Genomic DNA, 23,536 nt, shown 5'->3' on the forward strand with positions numbered 1-23,536 from the left:
CAATTATTTTTACCTGTAAAAACCCCGGGCCCAGTTTACACCTAAATTATTTTTACCTGAAAAAAACAGGGGCCGAGTTGACAATAGACCTTTTAAACATTTTTTTTCCTCGGGCCGAGTTTACAATCGCCCACATGCATAACTATTAATTTGACTATTTCAGTGATATTAATAACCGAAAATACTAACCGATAATAATAACCGATTTGTAACCGAAAATATCAATTGTTTAACCACTTGGATGTTTTGAGCGCAAGTGGTATATGATAACGTAATTTTAACGCGATCGACAAACTCCCTATTGAACGACTAAATGGTTGTAAGAAAATCAACAAACTTTCAGTTTTTGTTCGAAAAAATCATTCTCAATACCTGTGAACGCGCAACCCAAAGAATACCTACAGGTAGGTTATAGCCAACGCCAAATTGTAGCTAACGCTAAACTGAAACTACCTACTGGCTACTAAGAATATCGGAGATGTTCTTCAATTACCAAAATATTTTTTTAAATTAAACCATGTAAATTAAATGCTAATATAAACATTTAGTGAAAATTTCAAGTATCTACGGCTATTCGCTATTGAGTTACACAAAAAAAAAAAACAGATTTTGTCAAAAACTGGGTTTGCGTGAAAATTGTTGTTTTTCTTGTTTATTTTCTTATTGTTTTTCTTGGTAATTTTAAAAAGTATTATTAGAATATTAGGTACTATGTAGCTTTATTTTTATTATTATTTTTTCGTTATGATGAACAAACATGGTGCGACCATCATTGGCACCATATTTATAAATTATAAGCAATAGACAATAGTGCAATACACAAGTATAGTAACTATACTTACGTATAACGTATTACATTACCAACTAAAATAAGTGTTATATTAATATTGCTATGAGCTAGCTAAAGGTAATTTTGACATTATTGTATGTGTGGTAATGTGATAATGTGACGAGGCGTCTAAAACGTGCCAATCAAAATAAACGTCGAAAAAAAAGTCTATGAAATAATAATAATAAAAAAAAAATACCTAGGTACTTTAGCGAATTATTGATAATCATAACTACAGTTTTAACCTACATAATTCATATTATTTATTTAATAATGAATTAATCTAAACATTAAAAAGTTATTTCGACCATTTTAATTTGCATTTAAAAATATTTTGTTACCGTGTTTATTTGCTACCGTCGAATAAATGCTTAAAGCAGCGGCACACAGTTCGTTTAACCTTCGTTGTCTACACGACAGTGGAGTAATGATTGCAGCTCACATGGAAACCCAATAGAATTTTCTGGGCAAATGATTAGGTACCGTGTTGCTAAATCAATGTGTGTTTGTGTGAATTATCGTGGACCAATTTCCCACAGCACGCGATGGGAAAAATATTGCAATTGTGATTGTACACAGATACGTAAAAAGTAACCGACGATGTATAATATTATAGGTCGTGTATAGTTGAGCAATACGGTAGGTAGTAGGTACATATGTGTGTGGCGTGTGCGTGTATTATAATTCAATTCGGAATGATCGTATACGATATAGCTATGAAGGTGATGCACCATGATTTTTATTCAATAATGATAGACTTCAAGTTTGACAAAAGTGTGAAGAAACTGTTGATTGTTGAAAACCTCCAAAGCCCCGTACTCAAATACATAAACTGCATTGTATGGTTAAATATAGTTGATGTTTAACCGCCGCTAGAAGTATAATGAGTAAATCAATCATAGATACGTTTTATTTTAATATTATATTGAAACCAGAGTTGTATTAAAATATACCTCGTATAACTAATATTAAATTTCACCATTCCCGATGGTTCAGGAATAGTTTATTTTGCCATACTTACATTATCTACTATACTAGAGTAGGTACACGGCATTATATTGACTAGGAAAAATGCATTTTGTGTGTATGCACTATATCACGATTTTATAGCTTAAAATGTTTATATTTTTAAACTCTACGAGAAAAATATATAATACATACACATGCACCCAACTCGAAATAGTGTCAGTCATCGCATATAATAATGCACCAAATAGGTAGATTCGTTTCGATCAAATTGGACAAACAATGGATATTTCGAGTGGTCCGCTCACACGTGCAGCGGTTAACCGCGTAGGCCTAAACAGGTCGTCTCTCGTTTTATCTTCGCGCGTGGTACCAAGGAATGTGCATTAATGCGATAAAAAAAATGTTAAGTATACAAAAATCGTGATGCTGTATAATAATGTAAAGCCGTGAAGGCACTCATGACCGCCGAATTCGAGAGTGATTTTTAAAACGCACCGTGATACAGCAATAATTATTATGTAACGAATATAATAATACTACCTATAATATGATATTATAATACCTATGGGCTATGACCCCTGTAAGCGCGAACAGATCGATCGACGAATGCCACGAATCGTATCAATATTCTGAGATCTCCGACCACGCATATTTTAAATGCGCTGGCCACGCGGTGAAGGACGTACGGTTTTTGTACGATATATTATATGCGCGTGGATTGTCAATTAATAAATTTATTTTAAATATAATATGTAACATTTTGTACTGATATCTTATACCTATTTGGGGGAAAAGAAGAAATACAAAATAATAAAAAATGTTTGTGTATTGTTTTATTTTATAATACTATAATTGGAATTGAAATAGAGCGCAACGGGGAGGGTAGTATGCACCACCTCGTCCTCGTGCCACTCGTTTTCTATACATTCGGTGCGTGTTGTTCATTTGTTGATGACGGTCGTGAATCCTGTGGTCTTGGGACCCAGATAGTCGTTGTGTCCGGTCGCGTAACCAGTAATGCTGCCACCAGGCGACATTAACCCCTGCATCACGTTGTACGCCGCCCCCAACAAGCTGCCTGCCGCTCCACTGATGACGCCAGTCGTGCCTATTCCACCTGTCCCGCCTGTCCCGCCTGTCCCGCCTGTCCCACCTGTCCCACCCAGGCCCCGACCACCCACGCCAAGCCCGATAAGAGCGTGGTTCACGCCGATACTATAGCCGGATGGGTACTGTCCACGCTGGTAACCGAGCTGGTTACCTCCATTGTATACGGGCATGCCGATGTAGTTTTTGCTGTTGTCCACGTTTGAGTAATAAGAAGGCTGCTTCTGCCACTGCATTGGCGGCTGGTTCGTCGAGTATACCGGGTATGGCTGTGGCACCGAAACCTTCTGCCAGAGAACGGGTTGCTGTTGCACCATCACCGCTGCGGGCTGCTGCACCAGTACAGGATAAGGCCGGGACACCTCGACCGGTACCTGCTGCACCACCGGAACCTTGACGGCCACCTGCACAGGATACGGAACCGGCCTGTCGACCGGGTACGGCGTTGGCACAGGCACTTTCACCGGGTATGGCCGGTCCACCGGTACAGACACTTTGTAGGGAACGTGCACTGGATACGGCACCGGCCGGTCCACGTGCACCGGATACGGCTGAGGTCTGTCTACCTGCACCGGATACGGAACTGGCCGGTCCACAGGATACGGCAATGGTTTCTCTACCTGCACCGGATACGGAACAGGACGGTCCACATGTACTGGGTAAGGTAGTGGTTTCTCCACCTGCACCGGGTACGGCAGCGGCCTGTCCACTTGTACTGGATATGGGTACGGCCGGTCTACCTGCACAGGGTATGGTACCGGCCGATCGTATGACACCGGATACGGAACTGGTCGGTCATACGTCACCGGATACGGAACTGGGTACGGTACTGGCCTTTCAGATTGCTGCACCACCGCGTATCCTTGCACCGGTATAGCAGACACTCCATATCCTTGCACTGGCATCGTAGACACTCCATATCCTTGCACCGGCGTCGTAGATACTCCGTATCCCTGCACCGGCGTGGTGGGCACTCCATACGAACCAACTCCGTGGGCACCCCATCCCATCGGGTTGTAATGACCGACACCCCGTTTTCTCGTATTTGATTCTCTGGTTGTGGTGGTGTGGTTACCATTTTTAACGTGAACTTCGTTGTAGCACCAAACGTTGTTGGCAAATGCCAACAGGCACATATACAATATCTGTGAACAAAATTATGTTTTTGTTTTATATATTTTAAAGATAAGTCCTAAAGTAAATATTTATTTATTTAGTTATTACCTACATTAGATATTAGTAAGTACGTTGTATAATATAATATTTATTTTTATTATAAACATTATACGTATATTATTAATGCGATAGGTTATAGGTAAAGTGTTAAACTGGTTAGATATACCTATACCTATTGTAATATTTTTATTGTGTTATTTCTTAATAGTTGTAGACTTGTAACTAAGTTCGGCTGTGAATTAAGTGCAATTGAGTGTAGGTACAATAGGTACATGAATATTGAATAGGTATCTTATATCTATCTGAATTAAAAACAATATCGGTTCGACGGTACGGTTTCAAGTAGAAACAACTGCAGTATTTCGGTTTATTTTTTATTTGTATACATCAGGACAATAATATTGATTTGTATTTAAATTTTTATCATAAATTTAACACATGCACTTCAATTTTATTCAATGCCATCGGCATATTATAGCTGCAGGCATTCGGTCAGACAATTGTTTACGGATAGTTTTACGTTTGCCGTTGATCTATAACCGTTTTCGTACGCTCAAAACGAACTGTGGCTGTTTAGTGTTTACATAATGACAGGTACGGTATTGAACACGAGGAAGAACAATATTAATAAAAGTGAATAAATATAAACCGAAGGCCAATCGATAATCTGGGTGACTCGAGTAATTTTTAACACTTCACTTATTCACTGACAGTATTACACGCCTAATAATATTATACTTAACGGATTAATTGACCACGCGCAGCAAAGCTAATCATTCAAACGAGAACAAAAACCATTATACCATATTTTCAAAAATGTCTAACTTCTTATACTTAATTTAATATTTTTGTTTTTTAAGCCAAACGTAACCACCACCGTTGTTAAATATACATTTTATGTTAACATTAAATTTTGAAACAAATATAAAAACTTTTATAATCTTTAAATTTATTACACGAATTAATAAGAGCGGATTTTTTTTTCAAAAACTATTACATTTAAAAAAAATATATATATTTTTTAACAACTATATTTTCTTTATTTTCAAAACAATAATATAAGTATACCTATTTGGGAAAAATTGCATTATTTGCTGTTTTTTCATCGTTATCATATTATACATTTTTACTTTATTTTAATGACAATATATATTATACATATATTTTATGAAAGTAATTATTTTACAATGATATATGTTTTTTTATTTTCATTTTTTTATTATTTGCGTACACGATTAATTGTCAAAGTAATGATTCGATTTTCAACTTCAGTATCTTGTTCAATGGGAAAGTGAATCTAATTGGTACATTTTTTCTATAAAAGTCAATAAAATGTTATTCGTTGGGTCAAAAAGCTTGAAAATATAATACAAGGCTTCTAAAATATTGTTACAATGACAGTTGAAAAATATACAAAATACATGGTCACAATATTTTTTTATAAGCATTTAAAGTTCAAATTTTGACAAAAATCATCGAAAATGTGTAAATTATTTTGAGTTAGATATTCATAAACATTTTTATTTTTAAATCTAAAGTTTGAAAATTCAATACAAGATTCCTCATATGTTTTTCTACCTTTACTTAAAAGACAATGTCTACCGAAAAGTCAAATTAAATTTTTATAAGCGTCCAAATTTCAAATTTTTACAACATTGCATATTCACTCGATTTCTATTGTAGCGATTTTCTTATTTTGTTGTAATTCAAACACGAATAACTGCAGATACTTGAAATTTACACCATATGTTTATTTTATAAATTTCCATACTTGATAGAATGTTCAAAATATTTTTACTCGTTTTGAACTGTTTACGGACATTTTCAATTTTCAATTTTTTTAATTTTAGTTTAAATTTTATATAAGGATAATAATTAATAGATACATAGATCTGTAAGCTATCGAAACTATGGTATCATCCTGTGGCATATATAAAAAATTTAATAGATTGTCCAAATTCCTTAATTTTTTTAGATAAAAAATGTCTAATATAAATTATCGGAATGCTGTGGCACATTGGTTCCTTGCAAAATATTTGTCCACTACTTCGCTCATTACAACTTTAAATACTTATAATGTTATAACTAATTAACTACTCGTCCAAAATTAAATTGTTTTTTATTGAAATACTCCAAATATTATTATGCTACGAAATATGAAATTAATAATACATGTTGTTATTCAAAAATTAAAATGATTCGAAAATTATAACGATAAAAAACTGTGAAATGTTTGTAGTTTTTTTAAAAACTGGGAGTGTTTTATGTTAGTTGAATCAGTTGTTAATTGGTATAGATCTACTCAAGAAAAGTTTTATTTTAAAATTATATTAGACTAACTAAAATTATCTAATTCTCGATATTTTTTAGCAATTAAAATTATAATTATCGGATAAATTATACGTGTGTCATGTATATTTCAATTAAATTAATCTAAAAAATAATAATGAACGTTATAGTATTTTTTTTCAATTTTAACAGTATAAAATTAATTTAACTAAGTACGATGAAATTCGTTATAAATACTACAAAATAAAAAAAAAATTTTGTACTTACTTGTAACTTCATAGTGTACCTTTCCCGTTGCTGTCTATAGGAAAACTACAGTATTGTGGTTTTTACCGTGGGCATTATAAACAGCCACGGAATAAAGCTTTATGAAACCGTGGAAATTTCGATTTCCCGGCGGTTATGTCACCACGAGGTCCTTTTTTGTTCTTATCGGATTACACTTGAAGGGTAAACGAATTGTGTTCTAATGCAAACACGACGTCTATAGTCATACAGTTTAAAGTGTCGCCAAGGGTACCTATAATCCCACAAAAGTATCCCGCTTGATTCGTTACTGATGATCTAATATATGAATTTTATATTTTTGGTTTTATAGCTTTGTATTCATCAAACATTTAAGATATACCTATAGTTTTATTTATCGTATGGATCAATGAACGTCACTGTTAATTTACAAGACTCAAGTAAAAATTAAAATATTGAGCATTATAAAATGATTAAGTATAAGTGTATGCCTAACTATTAACGTTATTTATTTAATTATGGTGTGTTTTGTTTTTTTTATATTATATTAATATAGTATTCAATAATATATTCAACGATGTTTTATTATTTTTAATTTTAGCTTTACTAAATGGGTATAATGTTATAAATTATAAGTTGATAAGACTTATCATAAAAAATACAATATATTTAACTGAATAATTAATTATTATTTATTACTTATAATTAAATTTATATACCTATAGGTATCTATAGTTTATTTTTTAAGATACTCCAGACATATTTTTGAACTTTCTATGTATAAAGAATGATTTGTAAAAAACGTATTATGAGTTATGTGACATATTATTAGGTATTATCTAAAAGTTGACGTTCAATTATATAGTATGTTCCGGTTTGTAAGCCTTATAAGTCACTATTATAAGATTCTAGTTTTAAACTACTTTTATGAATTAAATCAAGCTATCTCTCGATAGTGTAGGAACTAGGAAGTAGGAGCATGTATTAGATAAAAAAATATTTATAAACAATATGCCTGGTTTAGAAAACTTACATACCTATATATTCGATTCTCGCCCAAAATATTATTAATTAAAAATATAAATTCACCTAAATTTTATTAAGTAGCTAGAAATAGTTATAATTTGTATATTTTTATTAACTTTTATAGAGATAGTATATACCTACAAACATATTTTTAAATATGGTTTTTTTCAATTTTTGGTAGGTATTAATACTCACACTTGAAGTGATTTTATAGGTTTTTTTATTTTTTTTAGAGTAATTTTCCTAAACATAAGGAAAACTCACGAATTTGTGAAGATGTTTTGAAGAAATAAACTCAGAATAACTATTTGAATGAGATAATTTATCTACAAGTAAAATAATTATTTTACACTTTAGTACTTTACACTATATAAAACCTAACGAAAATGATTGTATTCTATCTTGCTGTTTTAATTTTATTATTACTTGGTTTATGATTAACATACCTATCATTTAAAACCTTAAAGGGCAGGATACGCATAATAAATATTGAATAGTACCACCAATACGCAAATTAATATCCTATATTATTTTAACATTATTTATTATTTAAAAAAATTTCAAAATTTAACATTAAAAAAAAATGATTTTTATGGGCCATTAATCAATATTAAAATATTTAATACTAACATTTTAATTCCATGTACATAATATACATAAATTATCTTTATAATTTGTTTATTATTTTATGACTATAAAAAAAGCCTCAACCTAATTATTCAATGTCAAAATAATTTCATAGTTAATTATCAAGATTTTAATTAATTAGCTTAAGACAAAGGAAAAACAGACTATGCAACGGAATTTTACCTATTGTACCTATATCTTTTACCTTTTTTATACTAAGTAAGAATATTATACAATTATCGTTATTTTGGTATGATTGGTACAATATTTAAAATTGTTATTACATACTGAGCGGAGCTATAAGAGTAACTACTAACTACCTATATAATGTATATTTTTTTATGTGTTTGAACTCTGAAGACACTTTTTAGTAGGTAGAAAAAAGTTTCATTTTTCAACTTTGATTTTTATAATATCCAAATATAACGCAATGTTTATATTAGTATTTTGTATACATGGTAAAATGTTGACTCTTTTTGAAATATTTATAGGCATATATATATTTTTATTATTATTTACTGTCCATAAAAAAATAGAAAAAAACTGGAAGACTTAGAAACTTGAACATTTAATACAAATTTCCTCATAAGTCTTATTTTTCGTGTTTGAAAATATTAAACATACTATACACAATTTTTTATTTTACAAGCATTTCAAGTTTAACATTTTAAAATTATTACTATTATTGCAATATATAAATATATCATCAATTTATTATACTATTAGTTATAATACGCTGATTGCTGACATACCGCTTAATCTTAGGTATAATATTATATAGTCTTAACACTTATTAATAATTTATTATTCCAAGTAAGTATAATTTATACTATTTTATAATTTATAAATAATTATATTGTGAAATAAGAAAAGCTTTGAATTTATTTAAGTTCCTATACTGGCTATACAATTTTTTTAATTATTTTTTATTCTTTAAGTTAATTATTCAATCCATATTATTTAAATATTTTGCATTCAAATTTCTCTACGTAATTTGCATCTATATTATTATTTTCTATTTATTGGAACCTTAAAGTTATGTAGAATGTGTGTTGTATACTTTATTTCATAGAATTGTTTCTCTTTTGAATTATACACAGTAACTCCATTAAACAGGTTCCTAGTTCAGACGTCGGCGTTAAATTAAATATGTGACTGAGTTTTACAGTAGTGGTACCTATTATTATGGATTAAATTTACTCGTAGTTTATACAAAAAGAATCGGATTTAAACCTGATTATTAATAACTTTTATTTTAATGTATCTGTGATGAGTAATGATAATCATAGTATTGATATACTTATATATAATTAATTTTAACTAAACATTTCACTATTTGATATTAAAATCCATAACAATAAATAATAATAATAATAATAATAATACAATGATAATTCCACTAATGAAATATGTAACTGCATTTTAAAAGGATGCGACACCAGCATATTAATATGTTAACTCTGTCTTACAAAGGTAAATATGGAAAATGTTACGTTCACAATAATAATCTATTTTATTTTGTTATTTTAAATATTTTAGAGTAGATTTATCTATATTATAAATATGTAAAGGTAAGATATATTATCTAAGTTATCTTATGCAGGCTTTTATTGATATTTTGATTTTGAACCAAGTTATGATAATTTTAATACCTATTTACAAAAAATTTATAATTTTTAAATGCCCAAAACTTGCTCTATAAATAAAATATCAATAAAAGCCTCCAAGATGAACATAAAATTAGCTTTGTTGTAGGTACAATTAAAACGGAGACAACACAATATGCGGGTGTTAGCCAAAGTTGATTTATTTCTAAAAACAAATTTCTATTTTATACGGCATATGCGTAGCTTACATTAAAAAATGTAAATAATATTTTAATCCAATCCTATTACCGGGCTATACTTACACCGGGCTACATACACGAACATATTAACATATTATAAACTATTTAGTGCATATTTTTATAATAAAATCAATTGGAACATAGTAACACTACCAAGTACATTAATCAATAGTCACAACAATTTAACTATTTAAGCTATAATAAAATACAGTAAATAATTAAATATTTATATTAATAATACAGCTTACCTATAGAATATATATTTAAAAATCAAAAATTAATTTATTAATATTCAACTATTACAAAAGTTATATAATATCATTAGATAAATACACATATAGGTAGGTACTATAAGTTATAAATTATAATAGATAAAAATAGAAAATATAAGAATAACAGACAATTGTATAATATGCACTATATCTATAGTCTATAGTATCTATTAACTATGCGTTAATATTAAGTAGGTACCTATATAAAAAAAATACAATTGGCTATATTGGAGACACTTTTTACTGATTTTAGTGTCCCTACATTTGGATTTCTTAGTGGTAATAATAGCTGTTATTACATGAAATATACAAAAAATCGTATGCAATTATTTAAATCAATATAATATATGTATTATCATTATTATAATACCTACCTAATATATTGTAGTAATAATTATATTAACTTTATGATTAAACTGAATAGTAATACTTAATATTGTATAATGACTGGTGTTATAAAAATGTATAAGCATTAGATTATGAACTGATTTTATTTGAACTTCATATATATTTTATATTTGTTGAATTTGATTTTTTCAAAGATGTGCGTATTATATTTAGTCATTTTTTCTTTAGATAAATATAGTTAGATATAACATTATTCATATAAAATGTATAAACCTTAAAAATAAATAGCAAAAATTAGTTTAGGAATACACTATACAGTATGCTTTATCAGTGGAAACTTATATAATGATTATTTCACCGTTAATTATTTTAATAATTACCTACTGATTCTCTATTTGATTCAAGTATGCAATTAACTACTAATTATACTACCTAATATATACAAGTAGATAATAAATTTACATTTTAATGACTTATTTATCATAACAAACCATACTCGTTTTTTAGTAGGCATATCCTAGGGAGTAAAAGAGTGGAAAATGTATCATAACCTATTATAAAAAGTTCAACTTTTATAATTAAGGATTGAAAACTTACAACAAGGTTCTACTTAAGCAGGTTATTCCGTAACCAAAAAATCTCAAAAATATAAAACACAGTTTTTTTAATAGTTATTTTATATTCAAATTTGGAGGAAATTACATATTAAATAACCAAGAATAACGATTTTAGTTATTTTGTTGTAGTTTTATAATATTAATTCAACTTACAGACTACCGCATTAATAATAACTAATAAGTAATAACAATATAAATATAATATAAAATAGCCACACTGACAAACCGTCACAGTTCAGAATCGTTTTTTTATACAATGATATTATATCATTGAATTCAAATTTAATACCATCCATCATTCAGTGACTCAATTGTAACCTACTGTACGTCTGTACAGCAGAGCGACATCCACTTAACCGATTTTTTTTTACATTGAACTTCCATTTTATAATATAGGTACCGGATGAGTATAGTATAAGTTATAACACGCTGACTTATGAGTTTTATGAGCATACCTACTTTATAAAATACATTATGCAAACGAAAATATAATAACAATATTTTTCTGCACATTAGGTATACATTGTACATAATGACATAATGTAGTATAGCGGTGATGTGTATAGTATTTTAATTCGCTTTTACGCCAAGGTCTTTTTGGTGCTGAATATCTTGGCAAAATCAAAAATAAATTACTCACTGCTATGTGTTGCAATGGAGAAAAGGCTAACAAGCTGGCCCAATTTTTCCTTGTATTCTGACCAATCAGAATTTATTAGCACGTAATACTAAGTTAGGCTTCGTTATTTAACGTCATTTGAGCATGAACGTTGACCCGGGCGGATGTCCCGCAAGGACTGTATACAATTACGTATTATTATTATTACTTGCATTAGTTGCATTAATTTCAGACTAACACATGGAATTTATTTTTTAACAAAATATTTTATTCGAACTGCATTGTACAATTGACATTTATTTCAAGTATAAAAAGGTTAATCTAAGTATAAAAACATAATAATAATCAACTATAAAATAGTAACTTGACAAGTTTTGACTTGAGAGTTGAGCAATGTCAGGACTCAGAAGAGTAGTCTCTTAATTAATTAGAGTTGCGTTTTACGATTGGAGTCCATCCACCGCTTTCATATTTTGAGTGGCTTTCGTGTCCGTACGAGGAGGAGGATAGATCTGATCCATAAGATCCATATGAAGAAGAAGACTGAGCTGGTCCATAAGAACCGTGAGAGGAAGTTGAAAGTGCTGGTCCATAAGATCCGTACGAAGAAGAAGGCAGAGCTGATCCGTAAGACCCATACGAGGAAGCGGACAGTGCTGGTCCATAAGAGCCATATGAGGAAACGGACGGTGCTGATCCGTAAGATCCGTACGACGACAGTCCTGATCCGTATGAAGAAACACCGGATCCGTACGAAGACAGAGATCCTAGAGAAGCGGATCCGTAGCTGGCGTCGTAAGCGGAAACTCCTAGACCGTATCCTCCGTATGCAGGTGCTGGGACAGCAACAGCGATTGGCTGTGGTGCTTGGACAACGACTGGTGTGGCAACCGGCACAGGAACTCGCCTGACAACCGGAACTGGTACTGGACGGGAAACCGGTACAGGTACGTTCTGGACGACTGGGACTGGGTAAGGAGCCGGCACTGCGTGTGGCACTGGTCTGTCTACTGGGTATGGAACAGGCCTCTCAACTGGAACTGGGTACGGGGCGGCAACTCGGACTGGATATGGACGTTCTACCGGGTAAGGGACAGGGTGTGGCACTGGGATGGCGACGGTCCTCTGCACTGGCACTGGGTACGGGGCAGAAACTGGTTGGGCATGACGGTTGATGATGTGTATATCCTTGGAGATTGGGATCAATGGGCCGGCGGTCGGTGCTGGGGCGGCGGAGTACGCGGCTCCACTGTATGCAGGTGCGGCTGCGACTGCGACTCCGCTGTATGCAGGTGCGGTTGCGACTGCGACTCTACTGTATGTAGGTGCAGCTGCGACTGCGACTCCGCTGTATGCAGGTGCGGCTGCGACTGCAACACCACTGTAAGCTGGAGCGTATGAGGACCCATAAGCTCCACCGTGAGCAGCGTAACCAGAAGCTAATCCGGTCGATAAGCCAATGCTGGAGCCCAATCCTAGACCGGAACCGTAGCTCAGACTGGAACTGTGTCCCAACCCGGTTTCGTAATCGTGTTCAGCGACGATACCGCGTTTTTCCGGTTTGTGCGTCTTGCTGTCTGCACTGTCCGCTCTGACGAAGGCTACGGCCACTAAAACGACGACTAAAGCTGATGTCTGCAAAAAACAAAATAACTTTTACTCAGACGTTTCAATTTTCAACCACTACTGCAGCTAGTGCACTCCACCGTCGCCGTCATCCCGACGGAGTGATGGCTCCACGGTGTATATATTTTATACTTGTGAGCTGAGCTAATCGTATATTATAATATATATATATATCAGTCAATATCGGTACAAAATACAAATGCATGATAACAGGTAAATATGGTACTGTTTGGTTTTTTTTATCCAAATACTTACGAATTTCATGTTGACTGTTCTTCGTTGCTCGGTTGAATGATGATGTTTTGAAAACCAAATTGGCTATATATAGGTAAAGTCACCGATGGTACTCGTTATGACGTGCGGGACGGTAACACGAGCATTTGGCTGTTACAATGTATGGGTGGTAGGGTACGTTGCGTTTGTGGGTACAGGAAAAAAATATCGCTAAAATAACCAGTTTTTAAGTGTCAATAGGCGTAATAACTGCAAAACTACTTCCTCTGTATATAGGTAGCACCGGTGTGTTGTGTCATCGTCGTCTCGACCGTAGACGACAAAAAAAAATGTGGAACTATAAATATTAGGTATGATAATATAATGTTGTGGGTACTCTCGTTAAGTGAATCATCTTGGCGATCACGTAACATCTGCGATACGGTATTTGATATTATATTATTATACGCGAACTTGCTCCTAAAGTATTTACGCGAAGCAAACGTATTACGTAAGTACGTAATACAATGCATGTGACTTACTCAACGAATAATAAAATTATTATTAAATATTAATAGTAAGAATATTATTGTAGTTTTGTGAATAACGTGATTTCGACAGAGTTGTATAGTTGTGCATAGGTTTTCTGTGCTATAAAAATAATAATATGTGATAAAAAAACATGTCGCACTATATTTGATATTATTTTCTCCGCTTCATGGAAAAAAATCAATCAATCATAGTGAATATTTTTTTTTCTATTTTTATTGTTTTAGTAAGGGGTAGGGGTAGCGTAATAATATTATATTCATCGGTTGCTAGAGGCGACCGAGGTATTCTGCGATGACACAAAATTATAAAGTTTTAACGAAAAATGTATCATGATTACCAAAAAAAAAGTTGTATCCAGCCCAAAAATATCTATGTTTAAATAAATAATTTTCGATAACATTCGTATTAGTTTTATACTTTCATCACGCGTTATAAAATAAAATAAATGTTTTCAAATTACAAGTAATTTACACAATAGCTGAAATAGGACAGGCAATAAGGATTTGAGTATTGAAAAAAATATTAGGAATAATATTAGAAAAATTATATTATTAAATTACGCAATATATGTATTAAGTTTACAATAAGTGTAAGTGAAGTGCATTGCAGTGAAATAATTAGTGTCTATTGTTGACGAAGACATCCATCCACTGATATAACTTCAGGCAGTGGAAACTGGGAAGTTAAATTTGTATTCAACTAATAAATCACGACAACAATATTGCGATGAATACGCATAGAAGTGCTCAGATGATTTCGATGATTTAGTAGATTGGAGTGAAATCGTTTAAAAAGGACTTTATGTAATATAGGGTAAGGATATAGCTAATATTTTGACAGTAAAGTTGGTCTCTGTGGACTGTCATTCAATCAGAAAATAATATATAGTTTGAATATTATACAAATATACTTATTTGTCAATATATGTCTAATAATGTGACATCTTAAGTTAAATTTTTAACTAGGTATACAGTATCTGAAACAATTCTTATTGTATGGATTAATTTCTTCTTTATATGATTAAAAATATGTATATCATCGCCAAACTCCAAACACAGAGTATGCGTACATATGCGTACTACACAAAACCAAATCAATTTTAAGAATATACCTAATATAAATTTAAAATATTATTTTTATAAACACATAATTATTACATAGTTCATTATTGCTTTTATTCTGTTATTCTACATTTGTCTTCCTTTCTTTTCTTTTCTATTCTTTCTACGCACAAATTCAATTCCATGGCTCAGTGACTCGCACATAATATGTTATATGGATATATTATATCCTGTGTCAATAATCAATATGATATACGTTTATACGAATGCGGAATGAGTGAAGCTGGTGAATGATGAATATCTAAAAAGCGTAAAAACTGGTCTCTGGACTTTGACCTCTGTATAATATATTGTAATTCAACATTTTTCTTTTTATACTATTAGTAAATAATATTATTAGGTACTAATATATTTTGTAAGAATATTCTTTTAACCATATAGGCATAACCTATTTTGTTTAATTATGATCCAAAACACACGAGTTTAACTACTTTTATACCAATATTACATAATCTACGAGATGGTGATGAAATATACCAAATAGTATATTATTAGTGATTTATAAGTCATAAAATCTGTTCAATATAATTTGTCATTATATAAATAATATAGGTATAATATGATAATAACATATACAGTACATATTATTATGCCTATTATAAACACACAAAGAATCAGTACTGTTATGATAATTATCATTATCATGTAAGTATAATACATAAACGATATACCTTGATTTATAAATACATTTTAATTTGATTAGATAAAAATGAGTTGTGTTTATTTTTTTATATAATTTTAAAAATCCCAAAGATTTATTTAAGATCGTGCGTTTTGTAGACGAATCAATGTTTACAATTGTTTACGCCTTATTACTCATTTTAATATCTATTTATTTAAGCTTGAACCGTTTCAATCAGATAATAATATAATATGTCTGTTAAGATTGAAATCTCTTCGCTAAACCGATATTAGTTGGTATACATTATAACTAGTGACCTCTGAGGCTTTGACTATATCAGTATAACCTAACACTTAGGATTCCTAACGCGTAAAATATTTATGACAGTGTTTCTCAACCTTTTTAACGCTTCTACCCCCAAAATAGGTGAAATATAAAATCAGTCACCTCACGACCCCCCCTTATAATTAGAACTATGGAGTATTAACAATTATCAAATCTCACATTAATTTATACTAGGTATTTACTTTATTATTCATAGTTTATTATACTTTTCAAGTGTGTTTTGTCCCAATTAATTCAAAGTACGCCCTAAGTCGAAAAACATGATTTTTGAGAATCAGCTTTGGCAATTTTTTCATGCTATAAATGTATGCCAATTTGTTTTTACTTGTTTTAATTGATTTTCTTTTAGGCAAAGTAGTTATTTATGAATGGTTGTATAAATAATATTATGACACTGTGAAAGAATTACTTATTATACTTAGTTAAAATACAAATTATTTAGTTGAACTTAGTAACTTTTACATAGTTTACACGGACTTAGGGTGTTTAATTTGCATGTATGTAATTGGTGACCTGGCACAACCTAAATTTATCAAAATCAATTAAATTCAATACAACTAGTACTATTTTAATAATTTTATTATAATGTTTTTTTACTCATCTAGGGGTTGGCTACCCCCAGGTTAAGAAACGCTGATTCATGATATTATATCGATAAAATGATATGTCCCTTGGACAATAAATTGAAATATTGGCAATTCATTATGCATGAAATGTGTTATGTGTGTAATATCTACGTTGTACATTAATAAATGTTAGTGAGCTCATACTTGAAATTCTCAAAAATTTGAGACTGTGTGTCATCCTATCATACTTGTAATTTGTATAAATAATATAATTTAATCAATTAAAGAAAATTAATAAAAATCAAAAATATATCATGGCTATAATTAGCGTAACTCTATGACAATTGTTTTGTTTATCAAAGGTAGAAAAATTATGGAGAATATTTTACTAAAATTTCTTATGTAAGCTATAAAGAAAATTTTTTATTCATTTCTAACTGAAAATCATAATTTTATATCATAAATTTAAAAAAATGTAGGAATTTTCAATTTTTAACAGCATCAACTTCATTCATTTTCCTATCAGAAAAGATGCTGGAGTCGTAAATCAGAGCAATTGTACTACCCCAAAATTTTACGATGGGCAGAAAAAAATAGTTTGATGAATCTGTCTCCAGTTTTTTTGTGTTTTTATCAAAAATAATATTTCCAGCTGAATATTAAGAAGTGAAAATCATAAAATTAATCATTGTGATTGTCTTTGTGTTTATATTATATATTTCAACTGAAGCCAAACGGAAAACGATAGAAAAATTGATTTTAACCTACGTTAAGTCGGATAAAACAGCTAAAATGAATCAATAATAATTTTTTTTATCAACATTAAAAAACGTTATGCTCATTGAAATAGCTTGAAAATATTAAAAATGGTTACTCATAAGTTAATCTCTTAAAAGTTTCAAAAATACTTAAGCACTATTTTTTTTATGAGCGATTATGGTTCAAACTTTTACAAAATTCGTTAGAATCACAAAAATTAGCATATTATTTAGTAATTAAAAATTATGCGATTATTTTTTTGGCAAAAATGAGTTCACCCTATACGGCACGTATCATTATTAAAAAATAAATCACAAAAAAGCAGCAAATAGCATTATAAATATATACTTAATAAAATATCCTAAGAAATATAGACCGACTCCGCTCACAATTCTTTTCGTATGATTTTTCATTGAATTTAATTTAACATATCCATTATACAGTGACCAGTAACCACTATAGCAGAGTGACTCCAGTTTTTTGTTATAGTTGATCAGAAATTTCAAAAAATATCGGAAAAGATTTTTTTATTAATAGCCAATAGGTATGTCAGTAGGTACGCACTACGCATAGGTTTATGTCCGTGATCAATTATTAATTTATAAGTAATAAATAAATTATAAAACGGGTATAATATTTTATAAAACAAGTTGAACTGTTGAAGAGCTACTTATTTTATTTATTCATATTTGGATTTAGGTACTCCGTTAACATTTACATTATTTAATATACTTTCGTTTTTCTAAGACTACGTATCTAATATCTATACAGCTTAATATTCACATAAAATTTGCCTTAATACTTTATAGTGTAGGTATGGGTGGTGTATTTCATTGAATAATATTGTATGCATTATTCAAATTTGGTTACTATATACGAATTTAATTTAAATTTTTTATTTTCACTTTATATTATGGTTTAAATTCTAAAAAATGTTATTTAAATTATTATACTGAAACATACGGAGGCGTATACGGGGCCAACTATAATCACAATATAAAAAATTATATCTCGTTCGTACAACATAACTTCTTGTAAGCATACATATCTAAATATCTTGTAATCCATATTATATCGTATTAAATTAAAATAAGAAAAAACATTACCTTTATGTTTTAACAAAAAGTAAAACTTGTATGTAATTATATTATATTATATGAGTACCTAATAATAAAACAAGCTTCCACAAGTTTTAGCACACTATTACACTAATGACTAATCAGTATTTAGTAATCAATAATCATACATTAATTATTTAATTTCATAAAAATAATTATTACAAGAATACAATTTGACCGACTGAAGTTTATATTAACATGAATAATGAACATACCTATCAAATACATTCCAATTAGTAATTAGTGCTGAAAAAGTAATTGATGAATTGACCATAAAAAATTTAATTTAATTTTCTACCTACTAGAATTGTCTGTGGATTTGAAATAAAATTTAAATATTTACGTTTTGTTATTTATCATTTTAATGTGAACTTTTTTTTTAATTGTTAGGTTCCTATTAAATGTATTTAATTTATAAGTATGATATTCTGTAATTTACATACAAAAAAAAATACTTTGTTGTATCTATTAATTTCATAAAAACTTTACTCGTTGCTCAAAAAAAAACCGTAAAGAAATTAGTTTACTTTTTAATTTGCATAATAGTAACCAATAACTATATTATTTCAACGTACCAAAAAAAAAAAAAAGATGACGGGTATTTTTTTATTTTTGAACAATCATCATCCGACACACAGTGAACTTAACAGAATTCAATTTTTAAAATAGTATATAGATTTAACTTGAAAAAAATGTCAAAAAAAAATTTGAAAAATTGAAAACTTGAAACTTGATAACTAGTTAATATACATAACGATAACAAACACTATTAAAATAAATTTGTGTTATTAAATAAGTATCAAATAAGTGTAACAGCACCAGTCTACGTGATCTATATATACATAAAAAAACGTACTGTGTATTTCGAGAAGAGTTAATTTAATAAGTTATTTGATTATTTTTTCCCGTAATTTATATGACATGTGTGACACGTGTCAAACCATTATAAGAACTGGATTATGATGATTTAAAATTATAGACATTTATAACTATAATAATAGTGCAACATATTTTTTTTCTGATTATTATTATTTTATTTTTTAATTTGCAATACTCGGCATAAGTCAAGGTGGTAAATAATAAATATCAAGTTAACTACGAAACGAGTTATATAATTGGATTTACTTCTCAATATTAGTTTCTATTTCATTTCCATTGCTTACAGAAACAATTCCAACACGCATTATGTATAATATATTGTACGGTGCCTTTTATTTTCACAGTAAGTAAATATATAAGGTAAATTTTGTAGGTATATTCCAGTCATTATTGTTATATTAAGTGGACGTCGCACAAGCATGCGATGTGTTGTCTCCGTCATACACACGGACGACATATAGATAATTTTCGTTCGCCATTTTCATTAGTGTGCTGTTAGAGTGAATTTATTGATAATAATCAAACTTTTAGGTGAGAGAACGGACAATGGCGAATAGTCATTATAATATATTAGTATATAATTTATAATGTTTGAACATTTTCGTCGGATTCTGCAAATTAAGTATTTCTTTTTTCTTTTCCTAGAGAAATCGTTAAATTAATTGTATAATATATAATATATTATTATAATATTACAAGCGGTTGGACTGTAACTTGTTGACATTTGGTCAGACAAACTATTAGCAAAATACCCGGCGGGCACTTATCTTGCGCGCGCGTAAACATAATAATATTATAATTTTTAAATGTCACACGGTACAGAAACGTAGGTAGGTACAATCGATGCAGCTAACATTCGAGTATTCGACTGCTGATTATGATTATTATTATTAATAGGAATAATAGAATACTTCAACATCGTACCCCCCATTTCCCGGGATTTACTTCGTCGTCTAGCGCGAAACATATTATATTGTATAGGTGTAATATACAATATTCAATATTGCAGAAATAAATTTATTTACATACTTTTGTCCGTTATGCTGTTACCGGTTTGTGGCGCCCTTTCGTTTCGTCTTCACTCTTCACCGCCTCCACGCGTCGTATATACGAATACGAATATATTTTTTTTTTAAATTTTTTTTATTGATCAAATCGCTTTAGCAACAAAGCGGTTATTAGCGTGAATATTTATTTATATTTCGTAATATTGCATAACAAACGCACGTCCACCGCTTGTAGAGCACTAGTCAGTGTTGATGATCTTTTTAGATATTCGAGTCTAGACTGAGTCATGTGTGTTCCTAAACTACAGAAGGACAGGGAAAAAACTACAGACGGTCAAGCACTCAAGCATGCAAAATTGTCGCACTAACACACAGTTTGACACACAGTAAAAGTAAAATTAACCGATAAACTCCACTTGAATCGCTTTATCATTTCTTTCAAACCTAAAACCTGCACACCACCATCCTATGTCGATCTCGTTGTATCCTGTTCGGCTTATTTTATTTTTGAAATACAGGACACGCATTATATAGATTCTGAGCAGATCAACAAATGTATACTGGTTTTGCAGTCATGCGCATATTTTATTTAAATTTTTTATCATTATAAAGTTTCCTGACGAAGTCATCTGGCGAAACTTAATGTCGATTTTTTTTTTTGCATTTTTAACATTTGATAATATAATACAATTATTTACAACAATTTACAAAGAGTAATGATACATAATATAATAAGTCATACATATTAAAATATGTGTGTTATATGTAATTTTTTCGAAAATAATGAGTAGGTAATGATTTCCTATTGTTCCTAAAAATAATATATTACTATATATACCTATTATAATCACATATATTTTTAAAACGTAAAAACAGAAATTCAGAGCTATATTATAGTTTAAAATAATTTTCCTAGTGCCTACTGCCTAGTACAGCAATTTATTGTTTTTTTCAACCAGTGGTTAAATTGTAACACATCACCGTAATGCCTGTATAAATTGTAGTATTGTATACCTAAAGCAACGAATCGAGACAACAATTATATATAGGTATACGGTCACTATTGACGAGTTTCCAACGCCAAATATCTATATGTAAGGTACATTTTATTTTTAATCGTATAATATAGGTATAACGGCTGATACAATATATAAAATGTTAAGAAATATATCATCACAATTATAAAGGTTATCAAGTAAATATAATATATTAAAACATAAATAGTAACTAGTAAATAGTAGTAATGCCGTATGATATTAACGTAGGTAGTGCCGTAATTATGTCACATACATGTACATATATGTTTATAATTTTTGCCTATCTTGATGTTTATCACTAGGTTGGTATTTATCAGATTAGGTAGATCCATGTATGCAGGATTTCTACAACATGTTTTATATTATTTTCTAACGAAAAATAACGTTTAAGAAGTTATACACTCACATGCCACAATATTATACAATATAATATATTAATATATGAATGTATAATATATATGAGTATGGACACTGGCCAGCTAGTGGACGCTCATCTAATAAATATAAATATAATAGGAATAGATATCAGGTATACCTACTAATATATAAGAACGTCGGATTCGAGAAAGTTTGACTGGTGAATATTATAATGTGCGACATTAAATCGTAGTGCATTACACAACGTTTTCAATTTTAAAATATTACATATAAATATACATTATGTATGATGATATTATTATCATTTATCGTACATAATATAATATAATATTTATCGATATATGTTTATACAAATACTGTGCGTATTTCGCAGGTACGTAGATGATGCTGAATGCGACACACGGTAATAAAATATAATTGCGTGTAGGTATACTGTAATACTGCGCATGTATATGATAATACATTGGTCCACGCGTGCACACATAATATTATAGAAATAGAAATAATCGGTAACTGCAGGTGGTCTGAGTCGGTGACAGACGGTTGCATAATAATTTATCATAAAACGTGTGCCTTGCCTAAACAATAAAAAACGTTCGAATTATTATAATGTAGGTATTAATGTATAGTTTAATATAACAAATAGGTAGGGCTCTGATTTAAATGTTCTAAAAACTATAAACATAAAATGCGCAAAGAATATCAAAAAATAACTTTTTACCACAATAATGGCCTTAAAATAATAACCCAATAATAGTTTTTAAATTTTTTTTTATTTTATTACAAAAAATCAGTTATAGATGCATATTTTAACACTCAAGAAAGTTTATAATAATTCTAATATAAAAAAATTCCAAATAAATTTGAAATGTTACAGGTTTATTTCTTGATAATAAGCATCTAGAGGTATTTCTTATTTAGGTATTTAGAATTATGATTAGTTATTAGTCATTATATAGTGATTACCTACTTGATTGTACACTAAAAACTTGCATGCAATAACAATTAATAAAATAACCAAAATACGCCTACAATAATTCATAATAAAAGTTTCAATTTTTTAAGTACTTATTTGTTACATGGATCAAATTAAGCAGTTCCTAAGGATTACACTAAAAATTAAAATTCTCTTTGAAATCCAGCCCCTGAAATATTACAGAACGGAATTTCGCGAAAATCATAATATTGTATTATATATTATATGTAAGTCTAATATATTATGTAACCTGACGGGCGAGGGGGGTAACGCAATCACAACTAACACAATCACAACTAACACAATCCGACAAAATATTATATAGGTACCTACTATACCTACCTGCCTAAGTATTCATATTTCATA

The 23,536-nt window shown here is 29.9% G+C and overlaps 2 protein-coding genes across 2 annotated transcripts in view; both read right to left on the reverse strand.

Moving 5' to 3' along the window:
- Window positions 1-6,680, reverse strand: part of LOC100569094 — a 12,743-nt gene extending 6,063 nt beyond the window's left edge. Inside the window, exons 1-2 of the mRNA XM_003245901.3 lie at window positions 6,638-6,680; window positions 2,755-4,050 (exon numbers count right to left, since the gene is read on the reverse strand). Of these exons, the coding sequence (XP_003245949.2) occupies window positions 2,755-4,050; window positions 6,638-6,649 (1,308 nt within the window). The 5' untranslated portion in view covers window positions 6,650-6,680. The remainder of the gene's footprint in view (window positions 1-2,754; window positions 4,051-6,637) is intronic.
- Window positions 6,681-12,217: 5,537 nt separating this feature from the next.
- Window positions 12,218-13,893, reverse strand: LOC100162193 (skin secretory protein xP2-like). The gene is given in 2 exon segments (NM_001326638.1): window positions 12,218-13,606; window positions 13,853-13,893. Coding segments are annotated over 2 exon segments (1,221 nt in total). The 5' UTR covers window positions 13,862-13,893; the 3' UTR covers window positions 12,218-12,394.
- Window positions 13,894-23,536: the final 9,643 nt, after the last annotated feature.

This window comes from Acyrthosiphon pisum, chromosome A1 (genome assembly GCF_005508785.2).
Source record: "Acyrthosiphon pisum isolate AL4f chromosome A1, pea_aphid_22Mar2018_4r6ur, whole genome shotgun sequence".
Lineage (NCBI taxonomy): Eukaryota > Metazoa > Arthropoda > Insecta > Hemiptera > Aphididae > Acyrthosiphon > Acyrthosiphon pisum.